The sequence below is a fragment of the Biomphalaria glabrata genome, chromosome 2, assembly GCF_947242115.1.
Source record: "Biomphalaria glabrata chromosome 2, xgBioGlab47.1, whole genome shotgun sequence".
NCBI classification, from domain to species: Eukaryota; Metazoa; Mollusca; class Gastropoda; family Planorbidae; genus Biomphalaria; species Biomphalaria glabrata.
The window spans coordinates 30761721-30788905 of NC_074712.1; the positions used below are offsets into that span (position 1 = coordinate 30761721).

Consider the following 27185-nt stretch of genomic DNA (forward strand, 5'->3'; position numbering starts at 1 on the left):
TGATGGGTGTACTGTTTGATGGGTGTACTGTTTGATGGGTGTACTGTCTGATGGGTGTACTGTCTGATGGGTGTACTGTCTGATGGGTGTACTGTTTGATGGGTGTACTGTTTGATGGGTGTACTGTCTGATGGGTGTACTGTCTGATGGGTGTACTGTTTGATGGGTGTACTGTCTGATGGGTGTACTGTCTGATGGGTGCACTGTTTGATGGGTGTACTGTCTGATGGGTGTACTGTTTGATGGGTGTACTGTTTGATGGGTTACTGCTTGATGGGTGTACTGTTTGATGGGTTACTGTTTGATGGGTTACTGTTTGATGGGTGTACTGTTTGATGTTCTTTACTAGGCTTGATGCTAACAAGATGAATGACGTCAATTACAAGATAACGATTGACGTATTTTGAGACAGATTCAAGACGTCAAGATAACAATGATGCAGGGCCGGAATTAAGTCAGTGGAGGCCCCTTCACTCTTACGAAGCTTCAATAAAAATATACTGTCTAATAAAAAGAACGTATTTTTAAAAGCACGCGCCATATATGAGAAAGAAAGAAATAAATAGTACTTGTGAATTTCATTTCATTGTCCTTCTTCCCCCCCCCAAAAAAAAAATTAATTAATATGCATAATTTAATTTTAAAAAAAAAATATTTTTTTTTGAGTTTTTTTGCGGCTAATGCCCTGGGTTTACGCACTCCGTAAGATCCGATGTAAGCTGTCTAAGGAACACGCTATACTCGAAGACTTCATTAACCACGACAGTGTGTCCAGTTGTCAAATATAAGACATTGTCTGGCAAAATGCGAAGAAATACCAGACGTTCTACACGTGCAGTGATGTTATATACAACACTTGTGTCCAGCTAGGTATCCATTTTTTTTTCTTCGTATTTTTCAAATATAGCGCAATGGTTTTGGTGCACTCCTGCAGTGCTCTAGTGGACATGTCAATCAATCTACTTTATAAACGACATCTTTACATATGAATGAAACTCTTCATGAAAAATGCAATGACGGAAGGTGGAATGGTTTTTTTAAATGAGCATAGATCTTGTGTGAGTGTTTGTGCCAAGTAGATAGTGTGTGTCTGGTAGGGCGTGTGATAGATAAATAGTTAGCATAGGGAAAGAGTATCAGCTAATTGTGAACAGCTTTTGTTTCAAACAATACATTTGAATTGTTGCCCTTACTTCTAAGAATATTTGATATCGTCTGCAACTAATTTTACATAAGCATTCGATTTATTTCACACACATTCTTTCTGCAAAGAAAAACAAAGCTATTCTTTTCTTATAATAGTCATTTTTTTAATCAAGATTTTTGAAAATGTATTGATACTGTAACAAGAGTCGCCTGTTTTATTTTGCAACATATGAAGTTACGTGTAGACCTATTGTGATATCCCCTTAATGTTAGCAATGTTGGTCGCTATATGCAGAGGCTGGGTATCCTCATTCTACTGGCGGTGACAAAAGATTATCTTTATTACGGACCTCTCTGGGGCGCGGAGTGTTGCCCCACTCGCCACATCCTTTATAAGGGTGAGGCATTGTTGGTGTACTGCTTTATATTAAATACATTAAAACATTTTTGTTAAAGTTTGAAATTCAATTATTTTGAATTCTTTCAAACAAAGTGACGTAACCATCTTGGGAGGGAACACTGTTTAATGAATGCCGGTTAGCCCTCTTAGAACTTGACACTATATTTTAGAAAACAATGCATTAGTGTCAAATACATTCATGAGTATTTGTATTGTTTCCTCTGTACAGATATGATGTCAGTTCCTCCTGATCTGACGCAGACTGTGGTTGTCACTGTCCAACACAACCACCATCACAACCACAGCAACCAGACTTACAACCACAGCCAAGGCTCCGACGAGTCTCCAAACAACAACCACAACTCCATGGACAAAATTCCCAACTACGGTGGACCCGACACACCGTTCCTGCATGACAGTTCTCCTTCGTACAGCGTTCCTGAGCTGCCCAACATCTATCCTCAGTCAGGGATGGACATGGGCCAGTACAGCGTTCCGGACGCCCAGTATATTACCTCGGGGCGGCCGTACTCCCCCATCAGCCAGCTCCAGTACCAGCCGCAGAACTCGTCCCCCAGCTTTGCCAGCTCGGGGCCCTCTCCCTACTCCTCGACGCCGACCCCGCAGTTCTTTGCAGACAAGAGCGGGGTCGTGGCACAGAGACATTCTGGTGGTGTGAGTCAGACCCCCATGAGCCAAGTGGCTCTGACTAAGACTCTGATGGTGGAGCCTACGATCAATCATAACCTAAACACCTCGATAGACAAAATGGTTATGAAAGACAATAAGATTGGCTTGGCTCCCCCGGCATGTGACAGCCGCCCCTTGTCACAGTGTGACAGCCTTCAAGATAGTCGACAGTCTGTCATCTCTGTACAGTTGCCCGGTAACGTGGACACCGAAGCGGTCACTTGGAGTACTTTTACTCACACAGGTGGACGACTTGTGCTACCAGAGTCAGGTACAGTATACATTTCACTAGCATATTTAGAAATAACATTTGATTCACTTTTTAGCATAGTTAGAAATATCATTCGATTCACTTATATATTTTCATTTAGTCCAGATGTCTAAAAAAGAAAGACCAAAGTAGGTCACAGCATGATTTGTAAAAAGTGTAGAGGAAGATCAAAAGTAAATCAAAACATGTATTGTAAGAAAGTGAAGAAAGAATAAAGTATGCCAATAACACTTTCAACAGGAAATGTTAGAAGGCGAAGATTTGAACTAGGAGAACATAGTGTGGCCACCATATTTGCAATAGACTTGTTATCATGTAGAATAGATTATTTTCAATATGTACTGACAAACTTTTCCTCGGGAACAAAACGTGAATCACCCATACAGGAAAAAACAAAATGTTCCATTAGACATTTTAAAATTAGAACTGTCATAAATGTTTATTTCTACCAGATGTCTATAATTTAAAAATCCGTATTCAAGACATAATTCCTCTATTTTGATCCACATTCTATCTACCAAACATAAAATGTCTGGATATTGTTAGGAATACCACACACGATGGCATATGTACACCCCTAGCCCTGGCACCCAGGGGTGGCTTAGAATTGCTAAGGGTTCTGGTGGAAAAAAAATTTCCCGGTTGTCTTTACGACTGTTAGATCAGGCAGATCTAAGGGAAGGGGTGCAAATAGTTAACTGGGGGGGGGGGGGGATGTCGCAGATTCAACAAATTAAGGGGAAGCTACTGTCCAGTGAAAATAATATTGATAAAAATTATGGTTCAACTGTCACCTCGGACATGTCATAATTTTAACTAATTATAAAAATGCCCCCCCCCCCGCCATTTTTAGATAGATTGTGTCTAACCTTTGCATGGGGCCGCCCAGCTGTAAAAGTGTTATTACTGTTGCTCATTAATTAGAAACTAAATATAATTGTTAGTTCCCCTAAGGCCCATAGATGAAACACGGTCAATATTTTGTTTTTTTACAAATTCAATAATTATGAAGTGATCTTCTTGAACGTTCAAGAAAGTGTGTTTTTCCGCAACACGAGTTGATGTATCAGCTCGAAAGGATCTGGAACCGCACGAGTTTATGTATCAGCTTGAAAGGATCTAGAAAAGTTCCCAAAGTAAATAATTCAATTAAAAAAATGACTATGACGAAAATGTGAGTTCCTAATAAAAGGAAAAAGATGTCAAGGAAACTACAGATTTATTTTTTTTAACGTCGTTTTATTATTTTTTGGGCGTGTTGCAAAAGACCCATGAGTCAAGTAACACGGACTAAAAGCCCCATGAGTCAAGTAGCTCTGACCCAAAGCCCCATGAGTCAAGTAGCTCTGACCCAAAGCCCCATGAGTCAAGTAGCTCTGACCAAGAGCTCAACCATATTCTGAACACCTCTTCAATCTCATTTTCAATATTCACAGTTGAAGTAAAAAATATAAGGGCCTAAACACTGGTGTCTGTACCAATGGTGTATTTATTAAAGAAGGTTTCTAAATTGAATAAAATTAATTGATTCAAAACAAAGTAGTTAGTGCGAAATTAAGATGACCTTGACCTATTTTTTTTTTAGAAAAACATTTTGAGGCTCTAAACTGATCTTAAACCTGTGACCTTTGACCTGTATGGTGCCAAAATTGACTAACTTTAATCCAGTACAATTATATATATATATATTATATATATATATATATATATATATATATATATATATATATAATATATATATATTAAAGTATACATCTAGATTTGTTCGGGGCTCGAGGGGGGAGAATATCGTGTCAGCAGACTTAATCACGGATCATCTAGTTCCTTGTGTGGGCCTGGGGTGGGGGGGGTAGGCATTTCGAAGGGAGAGTTCATTGTCTTATTATTAAAAAAAAAAGAAAAGAAAAATGAAGAGTAACAAAGAAAAATGTTTTTAAAAATAACAAGATTACAAAGACAGTTTGTGTGGAAACACAAACTCAAAATCGTCCCCCAAAGTGGTCCACCCAGGCAGGCTTCAATATTTTCAGAAAGAACATCCAACTGAAATTATATCAAAGACAAATGAGAGATATGAATGGAGAAAGAAGGTTGACAGATCTTGTGTAGTGCCCCAACGGTACAGCAGATCAAAGGATAGGTTCAAGTGAATGCAAAGTTAGATGTCAACCTGGCCTAACTAGTTCCCCTTTCAAACCTTGTGGTCTATAGGGCAGATGATGTAAAGTTCATCTGTTTTTGTGGCCTACGGTTAACGAGGGTGTCATGTAGCCAGCACAACGACCAAACGCCTTTACTTTTCCCTAACTTATATCAGGTACCCATTGGAGCTGGGTGGACTCAGAGGCGCCTAAGGATTCCGAAGTTGAAAATCCCAGTCTTCACCAGGATTCGAACCCGGGGCCCCCGGTTCAGAAGCCAAGCGCTTCACCGCTCAGCTACCGCGCCTCTCCTGGCCTAACTGAAGTCTTATAATTGATGTAATTGTTTTGAAAAGGCCTAATCTCTTATTCGAATGCTCAAAAATAAATTTAAAAAAATTTGGCATGGTTGTGTTAATAATAATAATAATGAAAATGAAGTTTACAAGAGTACTATTCGTTTTAATTTAGGTCTAACTTATAATGCATACTAATTAGCTTTTTCTCTTTAAAAAACTGCTTGCATAACTGATTTTAAAAATTGTATTTTTCGCTTTCAGAAAAAAAAAATTGCCTTTGCATCAGAACTTTGAATGGTCTAAAACAGTGGTTCCCAAACTTTTTTGTCTCGTAGACCCCTTGCCATGTTTTCTGATTTTCGGTAGACCCCCTGCTTAACTTATATTGCATTTTTGCACATTCACAAACTAATTTTTTAAACTAATTTCTAACTGCAGTGAGTCAAAGAGTGAAAAGTAATGTAAAGCTACATCATAAGTTAGAGAGATCTATCTTTTTTACAGATATAGTTCAAATTTTAACCTATTAAAATAACAATTAATATGTATTGCTGAAATCACCATGCACATTGGAAATGTTTTTTTTTTTTTTTTGTATGTTCATCATCCGTTTCTACTGATATTGTTTCATATAGGAATTCGTTGTTCTATGAAGTAGTCCTTCAAACATTAAATATTAATTTATTAATTAGTCTTATGTATTATTGTAAAATTTTTCGCAAAGAGTTTCTCGTGTATTTCTTGATCTTTCACGTTTGGCTCAAATATTGAGCCTGCGGAGCTGTTTTCACTAACAGGAGAAAGGGCAAATGTGATTTACTGGTGCTTAAACCAGTAAGCTTCGGGTAGGAGAGACTCATTAGCCTTGGCTTGCAGTCTACCTAGCCGAAGGAAAATAGAATTCAAACCTCTGCTGCTTTGCAGCTATACATCCAAACATGGGAAAGGTTTCGTGGGTCAGCCCTGGGGAAAAAATATGGAGCTGATGACCATTAGGCAGTTTGCAGCTTTACTGCTCATCCCACCGATGTGCCCTTGAACTGTAGTGTTACTAAAAGAAATTCGTTTCATAATATCAGATGAAGGTTTGTGTAAAACAGTTTTTAAAACTACTTCAAGGACTGGTAAAATCAATGTTTTATCTACAGTGTTTTCCGTATTTGACTATAGGTAAAGAGATCTTGTAAAATGCTCACAAACCACCATCTTTTCTATATGATGTTGAAGAAAGATTTTGTGAGTCTATTCTGAACTTTTTTCTCACTTTTATCTTTTTATCAGGGTGGCACCGTCTCAAATAATGCTCAAGTTTAATTGATTTCATATAAAGACTCTTATTATAGACAATCGCTTATTTAACAAGGAAATAAATAATCAACGCTTTAAAATCAAGATTTCTTTTTGTTAAACATTACTTATATGTAGACGAAGTAAACTATTTAAATAAGTTTTGAAATTAAATACAACTTTTTTACTTTTGAATAATGGAATGGATATTTATAACTAAGGTACAAATCATTTATAAGTGTTTGAAATAGTTACATTAATGGGGTGTGAACATTAAAGTCATAGACCCCCATGGACATCTCATAGACCCCCAATTTACTTCTTCACTTTTGTAGACCCCTTAGAAGTCTTCGTAGACCCCCGGGGGTCTATATAGACCACTTTGGGAATCACTGGTCTAAAATATTGTGATGTCGGATTTTCAATATCTTTTCTAGGTTACGAGATCTAAACGGGACGGACGGACAGACGGACAGACATTTCGTACTAAACTAATAGCGTCTTTTCCCCTTTCGGGGGCCGCTAAAAATGAGAAATATTCTTTTATTAGCTTTGTATCGCAAAAACAAAATTTCTTCTTGTATGAAGGAATTTACTTGACCCGAGTTATCACTCTTTGATTTATGGAGTAACGTCCCGTTGGTTTGAATTTAGCTCTTGACATGTGAAGAGTCTGCATTTTCTATTTACAGCTAAATTTTAAATGGCTGGTTTAAAAATGAAGAGAATGTCTGTATTGTCTTAGGGATCACATCACGAGATGAAATTTTGAAATGATATTTTTGTATAATTAAAAACAAGACCAATGAATTAGCTGACAGATACATTGCACATCCCCAGCACACACAGCTAGGCTATAATAGGAAGCAGTTCACTTTTGGTATGTAGACTTCGATGCAGGCAATGCTATGCTAATCACGTGCAGATGTCATCCAATCCGGGCTTCTAACAATTACGCCGAATTACCGCTAGATTTAAGTCAATATTTAGTTCAGAAAATTCAAACCCCAGAGTGCGAGTGATAAAAAAAGTTAACTATTTTAAATGAAACTAAATCTATATCTCCCTCTCATACTCCAGGTAAACAAAATTTAACAAACTTAAAGATATTCTTCCTTTTTTTTTCTTTTCTTGCTTGCCAGCTGGTAACGTCAGAATAGGAAATGGGGTTAAAAAATCTGGCACTATCTAGTAGCATTCATCAAAAGTCTGGTCCTGAGGGTGTCAAGTGAAGGTATTGAACAGAAGCTGTTCCCATAAACTGAACTCTCTGAGCAGTTCTATCTGTTGTGGACTGTATCTCACAACACCACAGACACAAATAGTTCATCAGTTTTAGCTCAGCTTTTGTTTCAAGCTTTGAAAAAAATATGGCACATAAATCATAAAAAAAAGTTTATTCTTTTTTCTCTTCTATAAAATTCTAAAAATGAGCTGCTGGATGCTGGCACATGTTTTCAACCAGTCCTTAAGAAGAAACAGAAACAGCAACTGTTGGTTCACTTGCTCTTGTGTCATCCAATCATTGAGAAAACAAAAGGGCATCTGTCTTTAAAGCTGATATGTAACTTGAAATACAACTTATTCTAAGAAGAAATGAACAGTCATGAAATATTACAATAATAATTTAGTTTAGTGAGCTACAAAGCTTTCAAGTATTGAACACAATGATCATTCTCAATCTAGAACATTCTAGTACTATTTTATACTTTTTTCAATAGGGTAGTCGAGAATTGTATGTTTAAAAGACAAATGCTAAATATAGACTGGACCTAATGAGACCAGAGACTTTTCCCCATAATTTTATTGCATGACTTCATCATTAATCTCTTCATCTTATGATCTCAATCATCTGATCATGTTGAAGAGAAACAATTAAAGAGAACTCTTGTCATCCTTTGTGTTATTTATGTGTTTGTCTGTCTACAGGTGTCATGCTAACAGTACCAGAAGGTGCCATTAAGAAAGGAAATGTGGAAGAATTGTACATGGCAGTGTGTCGGGATGATAAAGACAGACCTCGATTGACTGGTAATGGCAGCCATAGTAGCCTAATAATAGCAAAGAAGGATACAAAATTCAGCAGAATTTTAAAAAGAACTTAACAATCCTTTTTCATCCATTTTACTTAATATAATTAAATTATATTTGATTTAGTATTTGTTGTCGTATTTTTTTTTACTAGTTGTCTGAAATGAAAATTTATGGCAAAACTAAAATATCCTAATTAATATCCTAATTAACTGTGTTGAATTTGAATGTTGTTTTTCTAATGTTGCTATGTTTCTCTCTTTCAGAGCATCAAACAATTCTAAGTCCAGTGATACTGGTTGGTCCTCCCAGTGTCCAGCTTCTAAAACCTGTGATCCTGTCCTTTCAGCATTGTGCTAACATGAGACAAGGGGGGTGGGTGCTCTCTGTCTACAAAAGTGAATCCCCCATTGATGAGCCCCCCTACTGGAGAGTAAGTGATTTGCATTGTCTTTATCAGAGAATATTATCAAAAGTTTTATCAGAAGTATTGATATACATAAAAACACATCATTGTTAAAGGACATTGATACTAAAACACTAAAACTAAAATACTAAAATCTTTTTTAGAATGTCACTTTAAATGTTTATTTTAGCTTTCTGCACCTCCAAACATCTGCAAGATTCTTTTTAAATATTCATTTCTTAAAGTACAGGAGTTAGTTTTCTGAAAATTTCAAAATTGTGATGTTTCAGAGGAATAGTTCTTAAACCTCAATGTTGTTAGTTCTAAGTTTTGATACCTATTTCTCTTTCCATCCAGAATCTTCACTATACTATTTCTAGACCCTCTTTCTTAGCTGCTAATTATCATGACGTGATGTTGTGAATGGTTCACAGTGTGTATGTGTAGGTTACTGAATATGTGTTGTCAGTTTAGCAGCATTTTGTACATTAAGGAACTATTTCCTTTTTTGTTCCTTGCAGAGAGTTGTGGTCCTTGGACATGAGACTATCAACTCACCAATCTACACACAGCTTGACCCTAATCAATGTCATGTCATGACAGAGTTCTTAAACCGGTACACACTGATTGGGGAGTCTGTGCCTGGAGGAAGAGCCCTAAAAATCTACAGGCTGGCTGCATTTGCACCAGCTATGCCACCCTCAATGGATTATAGCATCCGGGTATACGTTGTTGAGGATACAATAGATGCCTTAGATGTAAGTATTAAATGGAGAAACAATGAAATACTGGTTTACAGTATAACTAAAAATGTATGTTAATTAACTGGATTGAATGAAATGCTTTTACATTAAAAATCATTAGGCTTTTCATGACTTTGCTCAAATTATATCATTATGCAAGGCTTTTATATGTAGATAAGTTTATTATCATAAAGAAAAGAAAGTGGTTTAAACAAGACACAAACATGTTTGAAATATTTTAATTCTCTCAAAATATGTGTTTAAAAAGCTACTTTTTCATGTCCAAAGTGAACTGCAGGATCAAAGGGAGGTTATCAAGCTATTTTCTTTTTCTTTTCAAGGGTGTCATACAAGTGGAGAGAAAACTGGGTGGGAAACTTTTAGATAAACCAAAACAAATTCCATTCCAAGATGGTGGTAATAATTTGTGCCTGACTATTGAAGAGCTCTCTACTGGATGGAGGAGTAAACTTGCTGCCAACTACCAGGTACTGTTTTATATTTGACAACAATATAGATAGTCTTTTTTTCTTATTGAAAATTAGATGACATACATTTGAGGAGAAAAATTGCTCAATGTCTCAACATACCAATGGCTTTGATTTTACTGAATTTTTCAGGAGATTCCCTTCCGTCACATCTGGAGTGGTAATCAAAACAATCTACACTGTTCCTTTAGTCTAGAACTACAAGACAGGGCAGTGGCCAAAATTGCCTGCAAGATCCAAGTTTATCAGAAAGCCATCCTAAGCAACAGACAGACTCTCATTATTAACTGCAATATAAAAGATGTGAGTTGAATGTATAATGGTGTAAGCCAGCAGGTACTAAATTGTACTGGGATTGTCTTTGACAATAACTGAACCCTCCAACAGAAAAAATGAGATAGAAGAAGAAGTTCAACAGCTTACATGGCTATTTGTAAAGCTCAAATCTTTTAACTTTATTAGCACAAAAACCATCCATTTTATATAGTGCATCTGTTAAAGGGAGAGCACAAAACTCTGAAAATATTGCTCTCTGTGTTTTGACATGTTGTAGTCCCAGATTGTGCCCCCTTTTCTTGCATCTATCACTGTGTTTACATGAGCACCTTTGCTCTCTCTCTAAACTCATTGTAAACAATTGCTGCAGCTCTGTGATCATTTCCTGTGCTATCTCCTGGAACACCCACTCTTCCATTTTTTTTTACACTAACAAAGGCAGAGTTTTCCCCCTTTTTTTCTATCCTTTTTTTTGTCCCTTACAGCATTTTATTTAAGTTAAAGGGCTATAACCCAAGAAAGAATTAATACAGAAAAAAACAAACAGTTTAATTTATTTCCTGTGATAACCTAAGCAATATCTACTTTTAGAATGCCCCAACATGTCCTGGATCTAGCAATACACTGAAACAGAGGACGTCCACAGTAAATACAGCCTCCTCCACAGCTAGCTCAGGATTCCACTCGATGGTGACACTTGACCCCTCGGCCCAGGTGTTCAGGTTAGTGTCTCAGTAAGTGAATCCCATCAGCCTATTAACATTCTCATAGCTTAATTAACCGTTTATTCTGTCACAATTTTACTGCTTTATTGTTGACTGTCACCTCTATTTTATGAATAGTAACATGTACTTACAGTCCTAACTTTGAGTGTCAGTACCATTTAATTGTTAAATATGACTACATCTAGTTGGTATTGTGAACTATATCAGTTTTAACCCACATGCAATGAGAAGGCATTTTCAACCATGTTAATGAAGTATTAACACATCCATTTCATATTTATTAATTGTCCATTTCTGTAATCCATCAGTATTTATTAATAAGATTTAATTACTATAAAAAGCTTTTAATAAATCTTCTTTTAAAAAAAACTGTTACTCTAACTTCTAATAAAGCTTTTAAATATGAACAGCTTAATAAAATAGCCTCTGACTAACTTTTAATAAATTCTGGCTAAATGGTCGACTTATAAATCTAATACATTGATTAAAATCTAATAATTCTTATTGCTATGACTAAATTCCATGTTTCAATGTCTAATGTTTTAATCGTATTGTCCAAACAGGTTACCCTCTCACATCAAGGCTCAGTTGTGTATGCTGCTGGACCCACCGAATGCCAGGGGAAATGATTGGAGAATGTTGGCCCAGGCTCTTACAGTGGACAGGTAGTACATTTGACATTAACAGGCATATATGTTCCCTTAATGGAACAAAACACATTTTTTAAATAGGTAGATTTCATTACAAAATTTTACTGTAAAATACAAGTATAAATAAACAAAGCTTATACTGAGTTTTATTGCATCAATATTATTTTGAATCAATTATGTAATTAATTTTGTTAGTACTTGTCACAAGTTCTTTTTCTTGATTGTAGGTGCTAAAATGTGCTATAGGTGCTCTTGTTGAAGATGGTGCTAAGAAGTGCTAAAATTATAGTCTCTTTCTTGAGTAGTCAGATGTTGTAAGAAGTTACTGTGACAAGCCAGGGATTCTATATCTCTAAATCTAAATACTATCTTAAGAGATTTAATGAAGAAGATCCTTTTCAATTCAAATACAGAACTTTAATTTATCAACTGAGAATCACAAAAATTATAGTACAGTATTTACAATAGTAAACTGCATCAGATGAATAATTTCATACATAGTTTTGTAATAAAATGTATTCAGATTTCTACTAGATCTAATAAGTACAAAACTTGTCACTACTAATTCTAACTCAAAACTAAAATATATGTCTTATCTCTACCAAAGTTACTTCCAGACTGACTTTTCTTTATTCTCGCTCTTGCGTCTAAATTTGACCTTTAAACATGAAACTTGGCTTAACTATTGCAATCATTTCTTCAACCAATCCAATACTTCTCTATCAACTGTTAAATGCCTGATGATTGCCAGGTCATTGGAAAATCCAAGGTAGACCTTAACCTTGACTTGAATTTATTTTAAATTATTTAATATTTTAAAATTAAAACTTGGCCTTGATATGTGACAGTACTTACAATAGTAGAAGGTTTTATAGTCTAATAAACAAGTTTAAAGTTTAACATTTAAAACATTTTTAGCTAACAAACTAATTCTCTAAACATGACTTATCTCCCCTTAGCTTAAACCATTTATATGCAAACAAAATTAATTAATTATGAATAAATAATCAGTTGTTTTATTTGATGTCTTTTTTATTGATTCATGTGTTATCATCAACAATTAATAATTGTGCAAAGTTTCAACTTAATCCTAAAATGGCAAGTGGGAGATTTAATGTCTGCAATATTCCAGCTAGCCAGACAGATGAAAACTTTATACGCTTTGTAAACTCTGTCTACAAGTTCTGATTTATTCATTACTAGTTAGTTCTTTTGGTTTAGAAAACTTTCATAATACTGCAACATCTTTTAATAATATCTAAATATTTAAATTCATACAATCAAATATGTTTAAAAAAAAAACTCCAAAATTTTGAATGTTCAAGTAAGTAGACAACATCAATAATTTGAAGCCTGAAATTTGATAGAGCCATATCACTAAATGTTTCATTTAATGCTTAACTCTTGATTACATTAAGAAGACATAGTAGTTCCCCTTTCAGACCTTGTGCTCTTTAGGTTAGATGATGTAAAGGTCATCTGTTTCTGTGGCCTATGGTTAACAAGGGTGTCATGTGGCCAGCACAACAACCAACTGCCTTTATATCAGGTATCCATTAGAACTGGGTGGATTCAGAGGTGCCCTACATAAAAAATTCCAGTCTTCACCCCGATTCAAACCCTGGATTCTCGGTTCGGAAGCCAAGCTCTTTACCACTCAGCCACCGCACCTCCATTAATAAAATATAAAAAAAACAACACATTTTAAAATGTCTAGTGCTGTTCATTCATATGGCTATCTCCAGTTATTTAAAAAATAATTGCTTTCTCCTTGTATCATTTAGAATAATATAGGTATAAGTTACACATTTTTAAAATATCATTTAAAAGACATCAAACATTTGCTAGCTCTTGCACATGCCAAAAATCTTTCCTTTGTGATTCAACTGTAATATTATTTATATCTCAAAGAAAAAATTATAGCAATTTGTAATATGAAACATTCTTTTGTTGAAATATTTCACCAACTGTAAACACAAAATGTAAAACTTGGTTTTTCAATTTAGACAAATATCAATTTTAATTATCTCTTGTAGATGCTTTTCTATGTTTAGTCAGCATTTTTACATTTGTTTCAAGGGCATAAAACTGATTTATAGTTGAAGAGTCTGTTGTCACAGGAGAGAAATGTTTTGAAGGATTAAAACACATGTTTTAAAATAAGTTTTTCTAATAAAATGAACATAGAGTTTTGTTGTGTAAAGAAAATGTGAAGCCCAACTTCTATTTTGCATGCAACTGTAATTTAAACAGTTGTTTTAAAAACATATGTTCACAAAATGATGTTTTAAAAAAAAAGGTTTATTGTAATTTCTGTTTAAGAATGAAACAATAAAGAAATAGCTTTAAAATAAAGGAAAAATATGTTCTATTTAATTTTGTATTGGCAGACTAGATTTTAGGGCATGGTGGCTGAGGGATTAAGTGCTTGGCTTCTGAACATTGGGTCCTGGGTTTGAATGTTTGTGAAGACTGGGATTTCGAATTTTAAGTCCACCCAGTTCTAAATGGGTAACCGAATTTAGTTGGGGAAAGTAAAGGCAGTTGGTTGTTGTGCTGGCCACATGACACTCTGCTTGTTAATCATTGGCCAAAGAAACAGATGACTTTAAAGAAAGGCAAACTTATCTAGATTTTAGTTCAGAGGTTTTTCAAAATTTTCAACAAAAAATTTCATGAAATTGAAATGAATTATTTTAAGAATAAGAATTCCACAAATAAATATTTCAAGAAGACTTGTTGCATGCCAACTTAAATTGTTTCTAGAGATACATCTAGAGAAAACTAAGTTGAGGAAAAGGCAAAATATTTTTTAAAATTTTACTTTAGCTTTTTAGTGAAGGAAACTTTTTATAGAAAATTATTGAACCTTCTATTAGATATAGGCCTATATGAAATATAGTTAGTCATAATTTAATATATTGAACTTAAAAAAACTAAATTAAACACATTTGAAAAAAAATTGAAACAAATTCTTGAGTACTTTAAAATGAGTACAAAGTTTTATGATATTCACATCATATTTTGTTTATTTCTACAGGTATATCAACTATTTCGCCACCAAGTCCTCACCCACAGAGCACATTCTTGATCTCTGGGAAGCCAGACACAGGGAAGACACAGCAGTCACAGACTTGATGAACATCCTAAGGGTCATGGGAAGAATGGATGCTGCTGCAGTTTTAGAAAAGGACAATGGGAGCTGGTTATGATGTGTTGACAGAAACATGAAACTTTTACACTTGAAACCCTGATGGGGATGTCCAATATTTTGTTCATTCTCCTTGTTCAGCATCATCACAGCTTGTGAATGAACTCAGTGCTGGACCACTCATGGTCTAAGGACATCTACTTTTTGTGTATTTATGGTTCTATTTACTAAATAACCTTATAAAACTGTATAAGCCACTGTTCTCTACAGAGAACATTATTCAGACAAAGATTTATTTCAAAAGTAACTGTGAATACAAGTCTGGAATATGTTCGAGAAATCAAACAAATTTTCTTCTCATCTTATGGACTATTTCGAGGTGTTCACTTTATAGAATGATCATCATCATTCACACAGGGGCTGCAACCCCTTTCAAACCAAAGATTTAGAAATGCATTTAGTAATGCTACAGAAAGGAAGAGTCTAATGTGGTGTACAGACTAAACTATGGACCAGACAAAAAACAATGCTACTATTATTATGTCTGTGTGTACAAAAACAAACTTATCAAGATAAAAAAAAAAAAAAAAAAAAAGAAGAAATATTTTGAAAGGCAAAACATGGAATCTATTTCACAGTTTTTTTTTGCTTTTCAAAAATGCATAAAAACTTTAACACCAATATGTAAGAAAGAAATTTGATAAAGGCTTATCTTCACATACATTTTGTATGTAAACAGTTTATTTGAGAAACTACATAGAACAATTGTTTTGTAGAGTTTATGTCCTAGTTTGTTTATTCAAACTCCACAAACAGCCTTAATGATCACAATATTTACAGTCATCTAAATCCTTTATTCATTTTATTTGAGCTTATTTTGTTAATTTATTTATCACTTCATCTTTAAATAATTTTTTTTTTAAATTTCAGAAGTATGTCAACATTTTGTGTGAATCTGGCACAAAAACAAAACATTTTACAAAAAAATAAACACATGTACACATATACACATGTATATTTTCTAACTCATTTCTCAATGTGCAAATAGCCAAAAAAAAATCAAATAAATAAATTATCTAGTAAATGTTTCTTCAGTAAATGTCTTACATTTCATTTTTAATAAAGTTTTGAAGAGTTTTAAAATTTCATTCATTCAAATACTTTGTTGTTGATTGAAGGCCATTTCTCTTAGGGTTACCAGACACCTGCATCTCTAAGCAGGTCTGAAACTTTCAAAATCAAAGACAAAGTAAACTTTAAACATTAGACTTACAGTTTGATTTAAAGCCAGTTGCCCAATCATAGTGACAATGGTATCATATTTCTCAAAGGTATGTTTTCTTTGAGAGAAGAATACCTATCACTGAATCAATGGAGAGCCTATTTATTCCTTTTGTCCACTATGTAATGACTGTGCATCGATCATTGAAAAGTCATCACTGTTCGTAAAGTATTTAGATCTTCATGTTGTGAAAAAACGTATCATCTTTCTGTACAGTAAATGTAGTTGCAGTGGTCATACAGCTGAACATTATTAACACCATGCCTTCAGGTATATTAAGCATGACTATACATCAGTTATAACTAAGTATGGATCTTTAAACCAGAAGAGAGGAAGTATTGAATTAGAGTGTTGGATTATATATGCCAGTGCAGTTCACAAAAGCAGGACATTTTCACATTCTCATTCTATGCGTGTGTGGATGGACGACTCCTTAAAAAACTAGACAAGTCTTCTTTTTGATGGATGTCTGGTAACCCTAATTTGCATAAAAAGTTCTTTATATATTTTAAAAAAGTATTTTCATAGTTGTGGAAGTCTTGTGGCATGGGTGCAAACTGGATTCAGAAACATCTGTGTGCCATACTGTATGATTCTAGGAGTAAAACTGGTGCACATGTACTTTGCTTTAACCTGTTCCATATCTAAGTTATTGTAATTATGTTTTGAACTTGTGTGAACTGGTTGGATAAGCCCCACACCGAACTCTGAACTCTACTGTACTCAAGTGGTGCTGTGATCTTTATTAAACATATGTTTTTTATTTACTTTCTAGTACATTTATGTGGACTGGTTCTGTCCTTTAATAATGTTTAACTAATTGTGTCCCTCATTTATGTTATTGTCTGTTGTTAATTTAAAAAAAACAAACTAAATCAATCAACTTTGAACTTACAACTTCAACCTTATTGAACTGATGTTGTAGGGTCATTTGCAAATTATAAAACCTGCATTTTTTAAAATTTAAATTCTATGCTTGAAAATATTGTTGTAGCTGTAGTTAGTGAATTATTGATACTTGGAAACATCAAGGATGACAATTTAAGTTTCAAAATATTCAGCCTTTATACATAATCATCCTTAAAATATACAATGGTCTGTGCTTTTGTGTGCTAGTTGGTAGTCTGTTATTCTTCATCACATTGAAAATCACAAATAATATATAATATTGACATATTTGTGTATTTTATTGGTGAACACTAGTTAGGTCTCTTGTAGTTGGCTTTAGAGTTATGTCCCTTGTAGTGCTTTGTTTTAGAGACTGGAAAATAATACTTTCCATGTTGTCAACCTGTTAAAAAGTTGAACTATTATCTTAGTAAATGAAACAAATAGGCCTACACAAGGGAAAAACAAATGTTATGTAAATATGAATGTTGTTTTTATTAACTCTAAATGCTGTATGAATGTAAATCTGTGTGTATGTGTTTGCCAGTATGCTGAGTTTGTTGAACTTCTCTTTGACTCTAGGCTAAGGGAAATGTAGACAATTTCTATTTTGATTCCAAGTCTTGACTTGTATGATTCCTTGACCCATGTGCACTTGTAACAGGACATGATGTAACAGTAACCTATTTCTGAATTCTCCCATGGGAATAAGATAAGATAACCTCACATTTTTTAGGAAAGTAGCACATTCTGCTGCACAAGACCCTAAATATACATAATTTTTTGTCTTTTAAAAAAAATTGTGATGTGAATATTAAAATGCTCCAGCATTACATCTGCTGAAAAAATTATATATAGGATAATTGTGTTAGTATGAAAAACTTGTGTGTAAGTAGTATGGTCAACTGTTGCTTGTGACTTTATTAAAGAAATGTCTGCAAGTCTGTTGGACACATATTGTGTTCATGTCTCTTCTAAATGAATGTCCAACAAATATATTCTCTGCTTATTTCTTTTCTGTTTTGATCTTTTGGAATGGCCCAATTTCTACCAATATTTCTGATGTGATTCTGACTAGCATTACAATGTTCATATTCACTGTTACATGATATTACATATCTGTTGACAAAATTATTTATCATTTATCTTTTCAATAGACTAGCTTTATTTTGATATTAAATGAAGTCAACCATAGCTTTAGGTGTTAAATATAAATATCTTTAATATGCATACAAAATTGGTTTTAAATTAAAGGTCAACAAACTTGTAGTTTGTACTGATTAGTGTTTCTGTGCGTCATAGATTGCTATGATTGTGCCTTCCAACTAATAATCTTAATCCATCCCCATTACAATGTATCAACCTACAAGCTCTCAATGTTACGGGCATGGGACAGTACAAGGGCCAGCTAATCCATTTAAAGTACATGGGACCTTGGTGTACTTTGATATATGAAAACACTACATTAGGCTGATCAAATAAAATAGCAGAGTTAACGATCGAGGGGAATAATATATTCCCACAAACCATTCTGTTTGAGAAACTATCATAAAATGTACGGTATATAATATATGACAACATCTAACATCTGGCTTGACAGATCAAGTAAAGAAATTATCCGAAAGACTCTATTATGTTCCCATTATAAAAATGTAAACTACAACAACACCCAATAAAGAGCCCAAGTCAAATATGTTGACTTATTTTAAAACTTTAGCTGAGCTTTAAGTTTTTGGAATAATTTTATACTGAAGTTGAATTGTTAAAGATAGTGTGACTTCATCCACATGATCTGAACAGTTCTACATCAGTGTGTTCTATTTTATGACATTGCCACTAGTTTCAATAAGTTGGATGTGATCTCAATTATGACTGAGATGTTAATCTCTTGATATTGGGCTGGTGGAACACAGTTTCTCTGTGTGGACTGCATCAGTTTCCCTCTCTACAGACACTGCATAGTTTAGCTGGCTTGACTAGCGTGAACACAGTTTCTCTGTGTGGACTGCATCAGTTTCCCTCTCTACAGACACTGCATAGTTAGTTTAGCTGGCTTGACTAGCGTGAACACAGTTGTCTTGAACCAGATGAATATATTAGTCCATGTAATAAAACAATTTGTTGTCCAAAAATTTGCCTGATTGCCTCTCATTTTTTTGATGTATGTAAAAAGGGAAACAATTCTAGAAGACATCTAGCAGGCATATGTACAATAGAATTAAACAAACATGTACAAGGGAAATAACCATACATTTGTACATATATTTGCAGAAGATATAAATCTTTAATTAAATAAAATAAATGTTTGAATTGAATTCAATGTCTTCCTTGTGTTTTTTTTTTTTATTAATCATAAATATCTAGAGACTATTGTTTAGATCGTATTTTAATTTTTATGTGATGCTTTATTTTAAGGTCTTTTCTTTCTTAAATGTGATGCTTTATTTTAAGGTCTTTTCTTTCTTAAATGTGATGCTTTATTTTAAGGTCTTTTCTTTCTTAAATGTGATGCTTTATTTTAAGGTCTTTTCTTTCTTAAATGTGATGCTTTATTTTAAGGTCTTTTCTTTCTTAAATGTGATGCTTTATTTTAAGGTCTTTTCTTTCTTAAATGTGATGCTGTATTTTAAGGTCTTTTCTTTCTTAAATGTGATGCTGTATTTTAAGGTCTTTTCTTTCTTAACTGTGTGTCCTGTGGCCTTCATGAGAGCTCTCCAAAAGTTATCAGTGGAGGAGAAATGGCACTGGAGTTTAATGACATTTATTTCACTTTGTAGAAACACTGTTTACTATACAGTATTATATACTTTTTAATCATAATTTAAAGTTTAAAAAACAAAACAATTCACTGCCAGAATCCCTTGCTGAAGCCTACCATTTTTAACTTGAAGCAGATGCGTTTGTCTTTCCAGCACTTCATCATGATACCCTACTCCCTTTTGGTACAAGCAAGGTAACAGCCATGTTGACAAATCAAATGCCAAGTAGTTTTTCATTCTTAATTGTTTGGTTTGTGTTTGATGAAGTTAGATGTTTGTATGATTGACTCCTGCCATCTTTGTGGTTAACTCACATTTGGTTTTGAAGGCCCAGACATAGGTTGCAATTTTCACAGTACAATGCAACATTTGTGAGTTTCTGTTACTGTATAATCTAACCTTCACCTTGCAGAACTCAGAACTAATACAGTAGAATATCATTCATCAGACCAGTTGCTTATTCAGAACAAAACTTTAAGTACAGAGACAAATCCTACTAAAATCAAACCAAATTCATCGGACCAGCCTTGTAAGGACAATAATGATTGCAAACCAATGTGGTCTGATAAATGGGATTCTACTGCCAAATATAAGATTTGAATATGTCAATTAAAATAAGGACATTGGCAAATAACTAAAGCAGAGTTCATGAGTCAATTGAAAATGATTTATTTTGAGATAAGGAAACACTATATGTAAAGCACTAAAAAAAAAAACTTTCTGTGTGGCCAGCAGCCAAACCAAAAAGTCAAATCAAACAGAGGACTATACATTGTACACAAGACGCAGGCACATGACAAACAGAACAAACCTAAAGGTATTTCAACACAGTTGTAAAATGTGATTTGAAGAAATAAACAAAAAATATTTTAAATTGCAGTGCAAATTATTTGGATAAATTTTGTTTGATAAAGATTTTGTCTTCTCAACTAAATAACATGACATTTGTTCTTGGCTGAACTTGAAAATTCTGTAGCATTCAATTAGTCATCACTAACAGCATCTACACTATTTAACATCTAATAAGATATTTCAATCATGTAGCTCATCTTGGTGAAAAAAAAAAGGTAGAAACTAGAAGGTTTCAATACAATAAGTTCTTCATCCCACAGGTCAAAACAATCAAATTGGCATCACAAGACCTCTACTTTTGAATGAAAAATACATAACATCTTTGAGCACTGAAGAACCAACAAATACTGAATTGTAATAGGTAGAGCTATCTAATCATCTATTTTATGTACTTGACAATTTACACCCGTTCAATAAGAGGTGCCCAAATTCTGTTTGTAAAGTGGAATCTTTTTTTTGTTTTTTTTTGAGAAGGACAAATATTGCTAGTCATGTTTAAAAACAAATAATTTAAGACTGTACAGAATGAATTATTCAGAATTTTTTACTCTGATTATGAAGTTATAACTTTCGAAATTGAATAAATTGTTATAAATATGTATTACAGTCCCATAAATAGATATAAATAATTTGTATGCATAAATCTATATATAAGCATTGCTTAACCTAATGTAATGCTCTCTGCCGGATACAACACAGACAAGCAAAACAAGGAAATAAAACAAAACCAAAATTCACATTCTTGATCAATCAAAGAAAACAAAATCTCCATGAAAAGGGGAGACAATGAATGACCCATTTCTTGTACATACACCATCAAATTGGTACAAAATTAAAAACAAAACTTGAACAAATAAACGAAAAGAAAAAGAGTGCAACATTGTATTGGAAGATAAAAGTTATACATCAGAAACAAAATAAGTTTTCACATGCAGTCAACAAGAAAACAAACAAGAAATAAAACATTTGTCTAGAATCTAAACAGCATGGCAGGACAGGATCAGTGAATAAAGGGAGATAAGATGGATATTACAGCCAACATGGAAATGTATACAGAAAATATATCATTTTTTGTTTGCTTGAAATTTGAAAATAAAATGTGCACCAAACATGACCACAATCTTTCCACAAGAAAAAGTCAATAAATAAATTAATTTATACATAGAAAATTAACCCTTTGAACAAAAACTTTCTACCACATTTTTTCCAGTACAGAACCAACAGTAAAGATAAAGAAATTTTTTTTTTTTTTTTGTGTTTTTATATAGTAGATGAAACACAGATATTCTTATTTGAAAATGTTCAAAGACTTTCAGATAAGAACTTACTGTAGTGGGCAGAAAGACAACAGAGACAAAGAGACAGATAGATCAATTAGACATAGGCAAGTTATAAAACAGCAAAAAACTTGGGAAAGGGGGAAGTTGGACAACTGGTGGGCTAAGAATCAGATATGTGTGATAGGGTACAAAATAGAACAACATTAGAGATTGATCAACTCATTGTTTTTTGTGTGCTACAGTAGGGAAAACAATCCAAAATGTTTATATACTACATTAGAAACTAAAGAAGAGAATACATATGTGGATTTAATATAGTTATAAACTTTTTGAATCTCCAGTTGAAACCTGGACTTGAAGATTTATTTATTTAAAAAAATGTATAATGATGGATAAATATGAAAAATATAATCAATCTAAAAAAAAAAACATGCAAGGAAAAAAATGTATTGCAGAGAACTAAAAAGGACCTGTAATGAATAAAAACCTATTTGGATATGTAATGATGGAGAAATTAAGAAGCATAGAAATTAATTGTGTCACACACTTAATATTTGACCATCCATTGAATTGTATGTACATGGATTTGTGACTTGTGTGAACCCAAAAGGTTCTATAGGTGTGTGTCCTCTGTAGAGATGGGGAATAGGATCAAGTTCTTGCCAAAAACATAGAGTCAAATTATGCTTGTTGGAACATCACAGCTGCACTATCACAACATTCAAGAATATGGTTTCATTGTGAAGCTGGGACACAGTCCAAAGGACACATTTTTGTGGTTTGGCACTATTCAATCTTTGTGTACAAGTAAATACACTAAAATAAACATTTGCATGTATTTATTGAAGCAAAGTTTGACAAGAGTTCATCACATCATTGTGTCTCTTCTTTCAAGAAAATACATTCAAAGTTGGGTAGAATTCACAATTCTACTAATATCTGCTCAAGCTATTTGTTCTTGAAAAATGTGTCATCCAAAACAACAAGAAGAAAGACAACAAAGAAACAAAAAACAGCCTTCAGTTCAAGAATTGATTTGTTAGTTGTATTTTTTCAAGTGAATTGAATTAAAGTAGAGCAGGAAAATTTGAAATCCAAACACTATATAGCCAAAGACTAAAATGTGGTACTGACTAAAGTAAACAGGTAAAAAAAAAAAGAAGAGAGAAACGTTTAGAAAAAATACAACAGAAAACACTTTCTTGACTTTTGGTGCATATAGAAAGAGAGACAATCACAAAGTTTTGCATTTGATTACATCCAGTCACTGCTCTACACAAAGAAGTGACTTTAAAACAATAAAGGGGGGGGGGGGGGGTAAACATAGACAAAGTGAACTTCATTTTTAAAAGATATGTCAGAGTACTCTCTTTTCCTTTAGCTCAAACAATCATTGATGTCAAGAAGAAATGTCTCTCTGCTTTACAGCTCTCTATTTATCACAAGTGTTATTTAATGCATACTATCAAGCAAGTGATGAAACTATCTAAAGTGGTAAAAACCTACTTACAAGTGGTTTCTAACAATATGATCTTCTACCCAGAAAAAATAGTTACACTAATGATTTTAGTATTACCTGGTACACTCTTTAGATGGATGAAAAAAAAAAGTATTTATAAAACCATATGTAGCTCTACATTAAGATTTGTTAGTGTATTTCCTAGGCTTGTTAGTGTGCTCAGTATTCAAAGACAACATGTGATTAGCCTCAATACCATAGAGCCTTGTCAACAGAATGTGAGCCTTTCATGTATTTACTTCAAAGTATGTACAATCCAACAAAACTTGACTACAATGTCTCTAATAATGGCACACACTTGCACAAATACGATTAGAAAGAAGGAAAACAAAAAACTGGTGAAAACACACTCTGTGAGATGACCGTCAATAAAATTTGTGAGATTGACAAGGTTCTAATATAAAAATATAGATTTGGATATAAAGAACTACAAACAGCTCTCAAGAAAGAAAAACATGTACACATGATGAGAACCATAGGACAATGAAGATAAAGCAAGCTTATAGTGAAACACATTATTTTGATCATGTTGATAAAAGCAAAGGAATGATTTCACATGAATATATATATATATATAGCAGTGGATAAGTTAGTAGACTGTACAACTTTCACCAAGAAATAAATAGTTCTTATTGTTTTTTTTATAAGTGTCTTTATACAGCAACCTTTCTATGCCTCACTCATGTAGTACAAATTCAGGTCCATGTTTGTATGTTTGAGAACAGTGTCATTGGAACACTAAAGACTTTTGTGACAAGTCAAATCAAAAATGAATTTCATTCAGTCACATTAAAAATGAGCTTTATCCTATTCTTATTATTGTAATGTATTAGAATGGCTAAAGTCTAGTGATGAGTTAAAAATATAATTTTTTTTAGTATAGAGCAATCCTATTAGACTAGAGCTTAAAAGGAAACCCATATTAGAAAAAAGATATATATAGAAATATATATAGATATATAGATATAGATTGTGTTCACTTAAACAGACAGTGTAACAAAAATAAATGTTTAAAAAATTGAAGAGAATTTAAAAAAAAAAGACAATTTTAAATGACCATCAAACATTTTCCCTTTAGAGACACAAACGATCCACTTGGTGGATTCCCCATTTAAAAAAAAAAAAATTTCAATAATTCTGTTCCATTACAAGCATACACACAAGATAGTAGAGAAAAAAACAAACAACAACTGATGGTATAGGAAATACATGTGTAATAAATACATGGCTTGTAACACTAAGTTATTGTTTGTCAATGGAAGGAGAGGGGCTTAGTGTGTAAGAGAAAGAAAACTGTGTCTATGCACTATTGCACCAGACAAATGCACACAGTATGCTCTATACTGCCACTGACAAAGTTTTGCAGTGAAAATACAGAAGGGTAAAAAATAAACACAAAAAAAAAAAAAAAAGCACAAAAAAATTGTTCCATTAAAACAAAAAATGGGAGCATTGAAAAAAAAACAACTTACAAAATAAACTGTAAAAAAACAAAATCTCCACACACTGTAACATCATCACAGCTGCTTCTCTAACAATAGCTGCTTTCACTAACAGCAGCAACCGGTCACCACAGCCCCAGTCATACACAAAACCACCAACACCTTTTTTTTTGTTTTGGCAACTAATGTTTGTGTTTGGTGTAGCATGGGACATTGGGATATGGGGGTGACCTCTGTCTTGAAGAGAAAGTATAAAATATCAGCTTATTTTAGACGAATGAGCCTCGGCAGTGAGCATACAGTTTTATTCATAGGTAAAGAAAATTATAATCCTACGTATCATATTGACATCTACAGAGCAATCAGTTATTTCCCTGTTTCTGTAGTAGGGGACCCTGACCTATGAAAATGCACATTTTGCCACTTGCCATCTTTGCGCTGCCAAATTCTAGTTTCTTCAGAATGCTTGGTAACTGGCAGCCCATTTCTGAAAATATAATACATACGTATAACAAATAGACTAGCTAAACTTATTCATTTTCATAAGCATCTTCTCTTAGCAAATGTATACAAAGGATAAGTCTGCTAATTCCAATCTAAATAAAATGACAAACAGCACTCAAAATCTTGAATATCACTAAGAAAATGAAGTGTGTCTAAGCTTTACAAGATGAGAATGGTACTTCTTAATTAAACTTGATAAATATACAAGTAACATTAAATAGTTGGACAAGAGAGAAAACTTAAGTCATTTCACTTGCGCTACGTCCGAAAGGATCTTGAAAATCACATGTCAAGAAAGAGTGTGTAACACTAAGATACTGGCTTGAACAGGTCTTCCCAGCATTTTTACAATCCTCAGACAAGGCTGCTTATGCTGGCCAGATGGATGACAATCATATCCTGACTGAACGTCATACTTTATGGTCAAATCACAACTAGCTTAAGAAAAACTGGTAGATATAATTAAACGCAAACACAAAGTATAGATGCTGACTACTGGGAAGACATAGCCCAAGACTGCATTATATGGAGAGAGAGATGGTAACCAAGAAAGCTATGGACAGTGAAAAATCATTGTCACCAACTATGGAAGAAAAGCATACCAAATGAAAAATGGCTAACTCCTGTACCACCAATCCTGTGACACATGTGGAAGGGTATGTCTTGAGAATAAGGCTCCACAGTCACATGAAAAAGCGCTATATGATGAACCATAATCATTCTATGACTGAAGGAGGCCAAATTAAAACAACATCTAGTAAAAGTATTTAAGTATTGAAATGACAAAGACCCCATTTGAGCAAAATAAGACAGGAGGAAATACTTAATAAGGCTCAGTTTATAACACTACATAAGTAAAAAAATAAATTTAAAAGCTTCTAATAAGCAAAAACATAATTCTGTCACATTATCATGGAGGAGACATCTCTTAAAACTTGACCTACACTTTTATTAAGACTACGGTCTTCAACTAGGAAACCAAATATCCTGTTGTTAAAATTAACACTAACAATGATAATCCCTTAATCCCTGCTAGGATATGAATAGTTTCAAACATTAGAAATGTCCAAGCTTACAAGTCAACTGAGATCAAGATTTTAGTTTTGTCACAGAAAAGAAGATGACTAGTAATGAAAAGATTGGCAAATCTTTCATTACAAATATATAGTTCGTCCATCGTGGTTCGATGATGACCACTTTGTCATCCAGGGGGCTGAGGGCTTTGCACTGGGGTTTTATGCCTCCTCATGTGGCTGGTGAGACCTATGTGAGCCCGGAATGTTCGGCCGCACACTAGGCAGGTTATTCCAGCTGGAGCTAGTGTCATTTGTCTTGCTTTTCTTTTCTGGCGTTTTTCTTCTGCCTGCGTTGTTCTTTTTTCCTCAGCAACCTGTGCGCCAGTTTTCACAGCGCGACGCCATGATGCTCTGTCATGTGCCTCTGTCTCCCAGGTGCCAGGGTCTATGCTGAACGCCTTCAGAGAAGCTTTGAGGGTGTCCCTGAAGCACTTTCTTTGCCCACCTTGCGAGCGCTTTCATTCGCTTAGTTGGCCATACAAGAGTCGTTTTGGGATGTGGTGGTCTTCCATTCTGTAGACATGACCTGCCCATCGCAGCTGGGACTGCATCAGGATTGTGTGGATGCTTTGCAGACACGCTCTTCGAAGGACTTCTGTATCTGGTATTTTGTCTTGCCATTTGACATTTAGTATTTTTCTCAGACATGTCATGTGGAAGTGGTTTAGTTTCTTTGCATGTTTACTGTACACTGTCCATGTTTCTGAGGCATAGAGCAATGTAGGGAGGATGACGGCTCTATAGACCCCTAGCGTCTGTTCCAGACATTTGTAGACAGTCTGCCATAGGATGCACTGGCCTTGGCGATACGCAGGTCGATTTCACTATCGATTTTTCCATTTCTGGAGAGTGTGCTGCCAAGATATGTGAATTTGTCCA

General features: G+C 33.9%; 2 protein-coding genes across 21 annotated transcripts in view; one reads left to right on the forward strand and one right to left on the reverse strand.

Annotated features, from left to right (window-relative positions):
* LOC106077997 (netrin receptor UNC5C-like) overlaps nt 1–19189 on the forward strand; it is a 505747-nt gene extending 486558 nt beyond the window's left edge. For 5 of the 6 annotated variants that reach the window (XM_056020001.1, XM_056020000.1, XM_056020005.1 and 2 more), the window contains 9 exons: nt 1776–2507; nt 8164–8265; nt 8532–8698; nt 9193–9429; nt 9756–9902; nt 10035–10205; nt 10770–10912; nt 11467–11568; nt 14594–19189. In XM_056020001.1, coding sequence (XP_055875976.1) covers nt 1776–2507; nt 8164–8265; nt 8532–8698; nt 9193–9429; nt 9756–9902; nt 10035–10205; nt 10770–10912; nt 11467–11568; nt 14594–14765 — 1973 coding nt within the window. In that variant the 3' untranslated portion in view covers nt 14766–19189. The remainder of the gene's footprint in view (nt 1–1775; nt 2508–8163; nt 8266–8531; nt 8699–9192; nt 9430–9755; nt 9903–10034; nt 10206–10769; nt 10913–11466; nt 11569–14593) is intronic. The other variant, XM_056020004.1, reaches the window with a different exon arrangement.
* A 1097-nt stretch (nt 19190–20286) lies between these two features.
* Nucleotides 20287–27185, reverse strand: part of LOC106077998 (calcium/calmodulin-dependent protein kinase type II delta chain-like) — a 105000-nt gene continuing 98101 nt past the window's right edge. For all 15 annotated transcript variants that reach the window (XM_056020022.1, XM_056020018.1, XM_056020010.1 and 12 more), the window contains one exon: nt 20287–25213. In XM_056020022.1, coding sequence (XP_055875997.1) covers nt 25093–25213 — 121 coding nt within the window. In that variant the 3' untranslated portion in view covers nt 20287–25092. The remainder of the gene's footprint in view (nt 25214–27185) is intronic.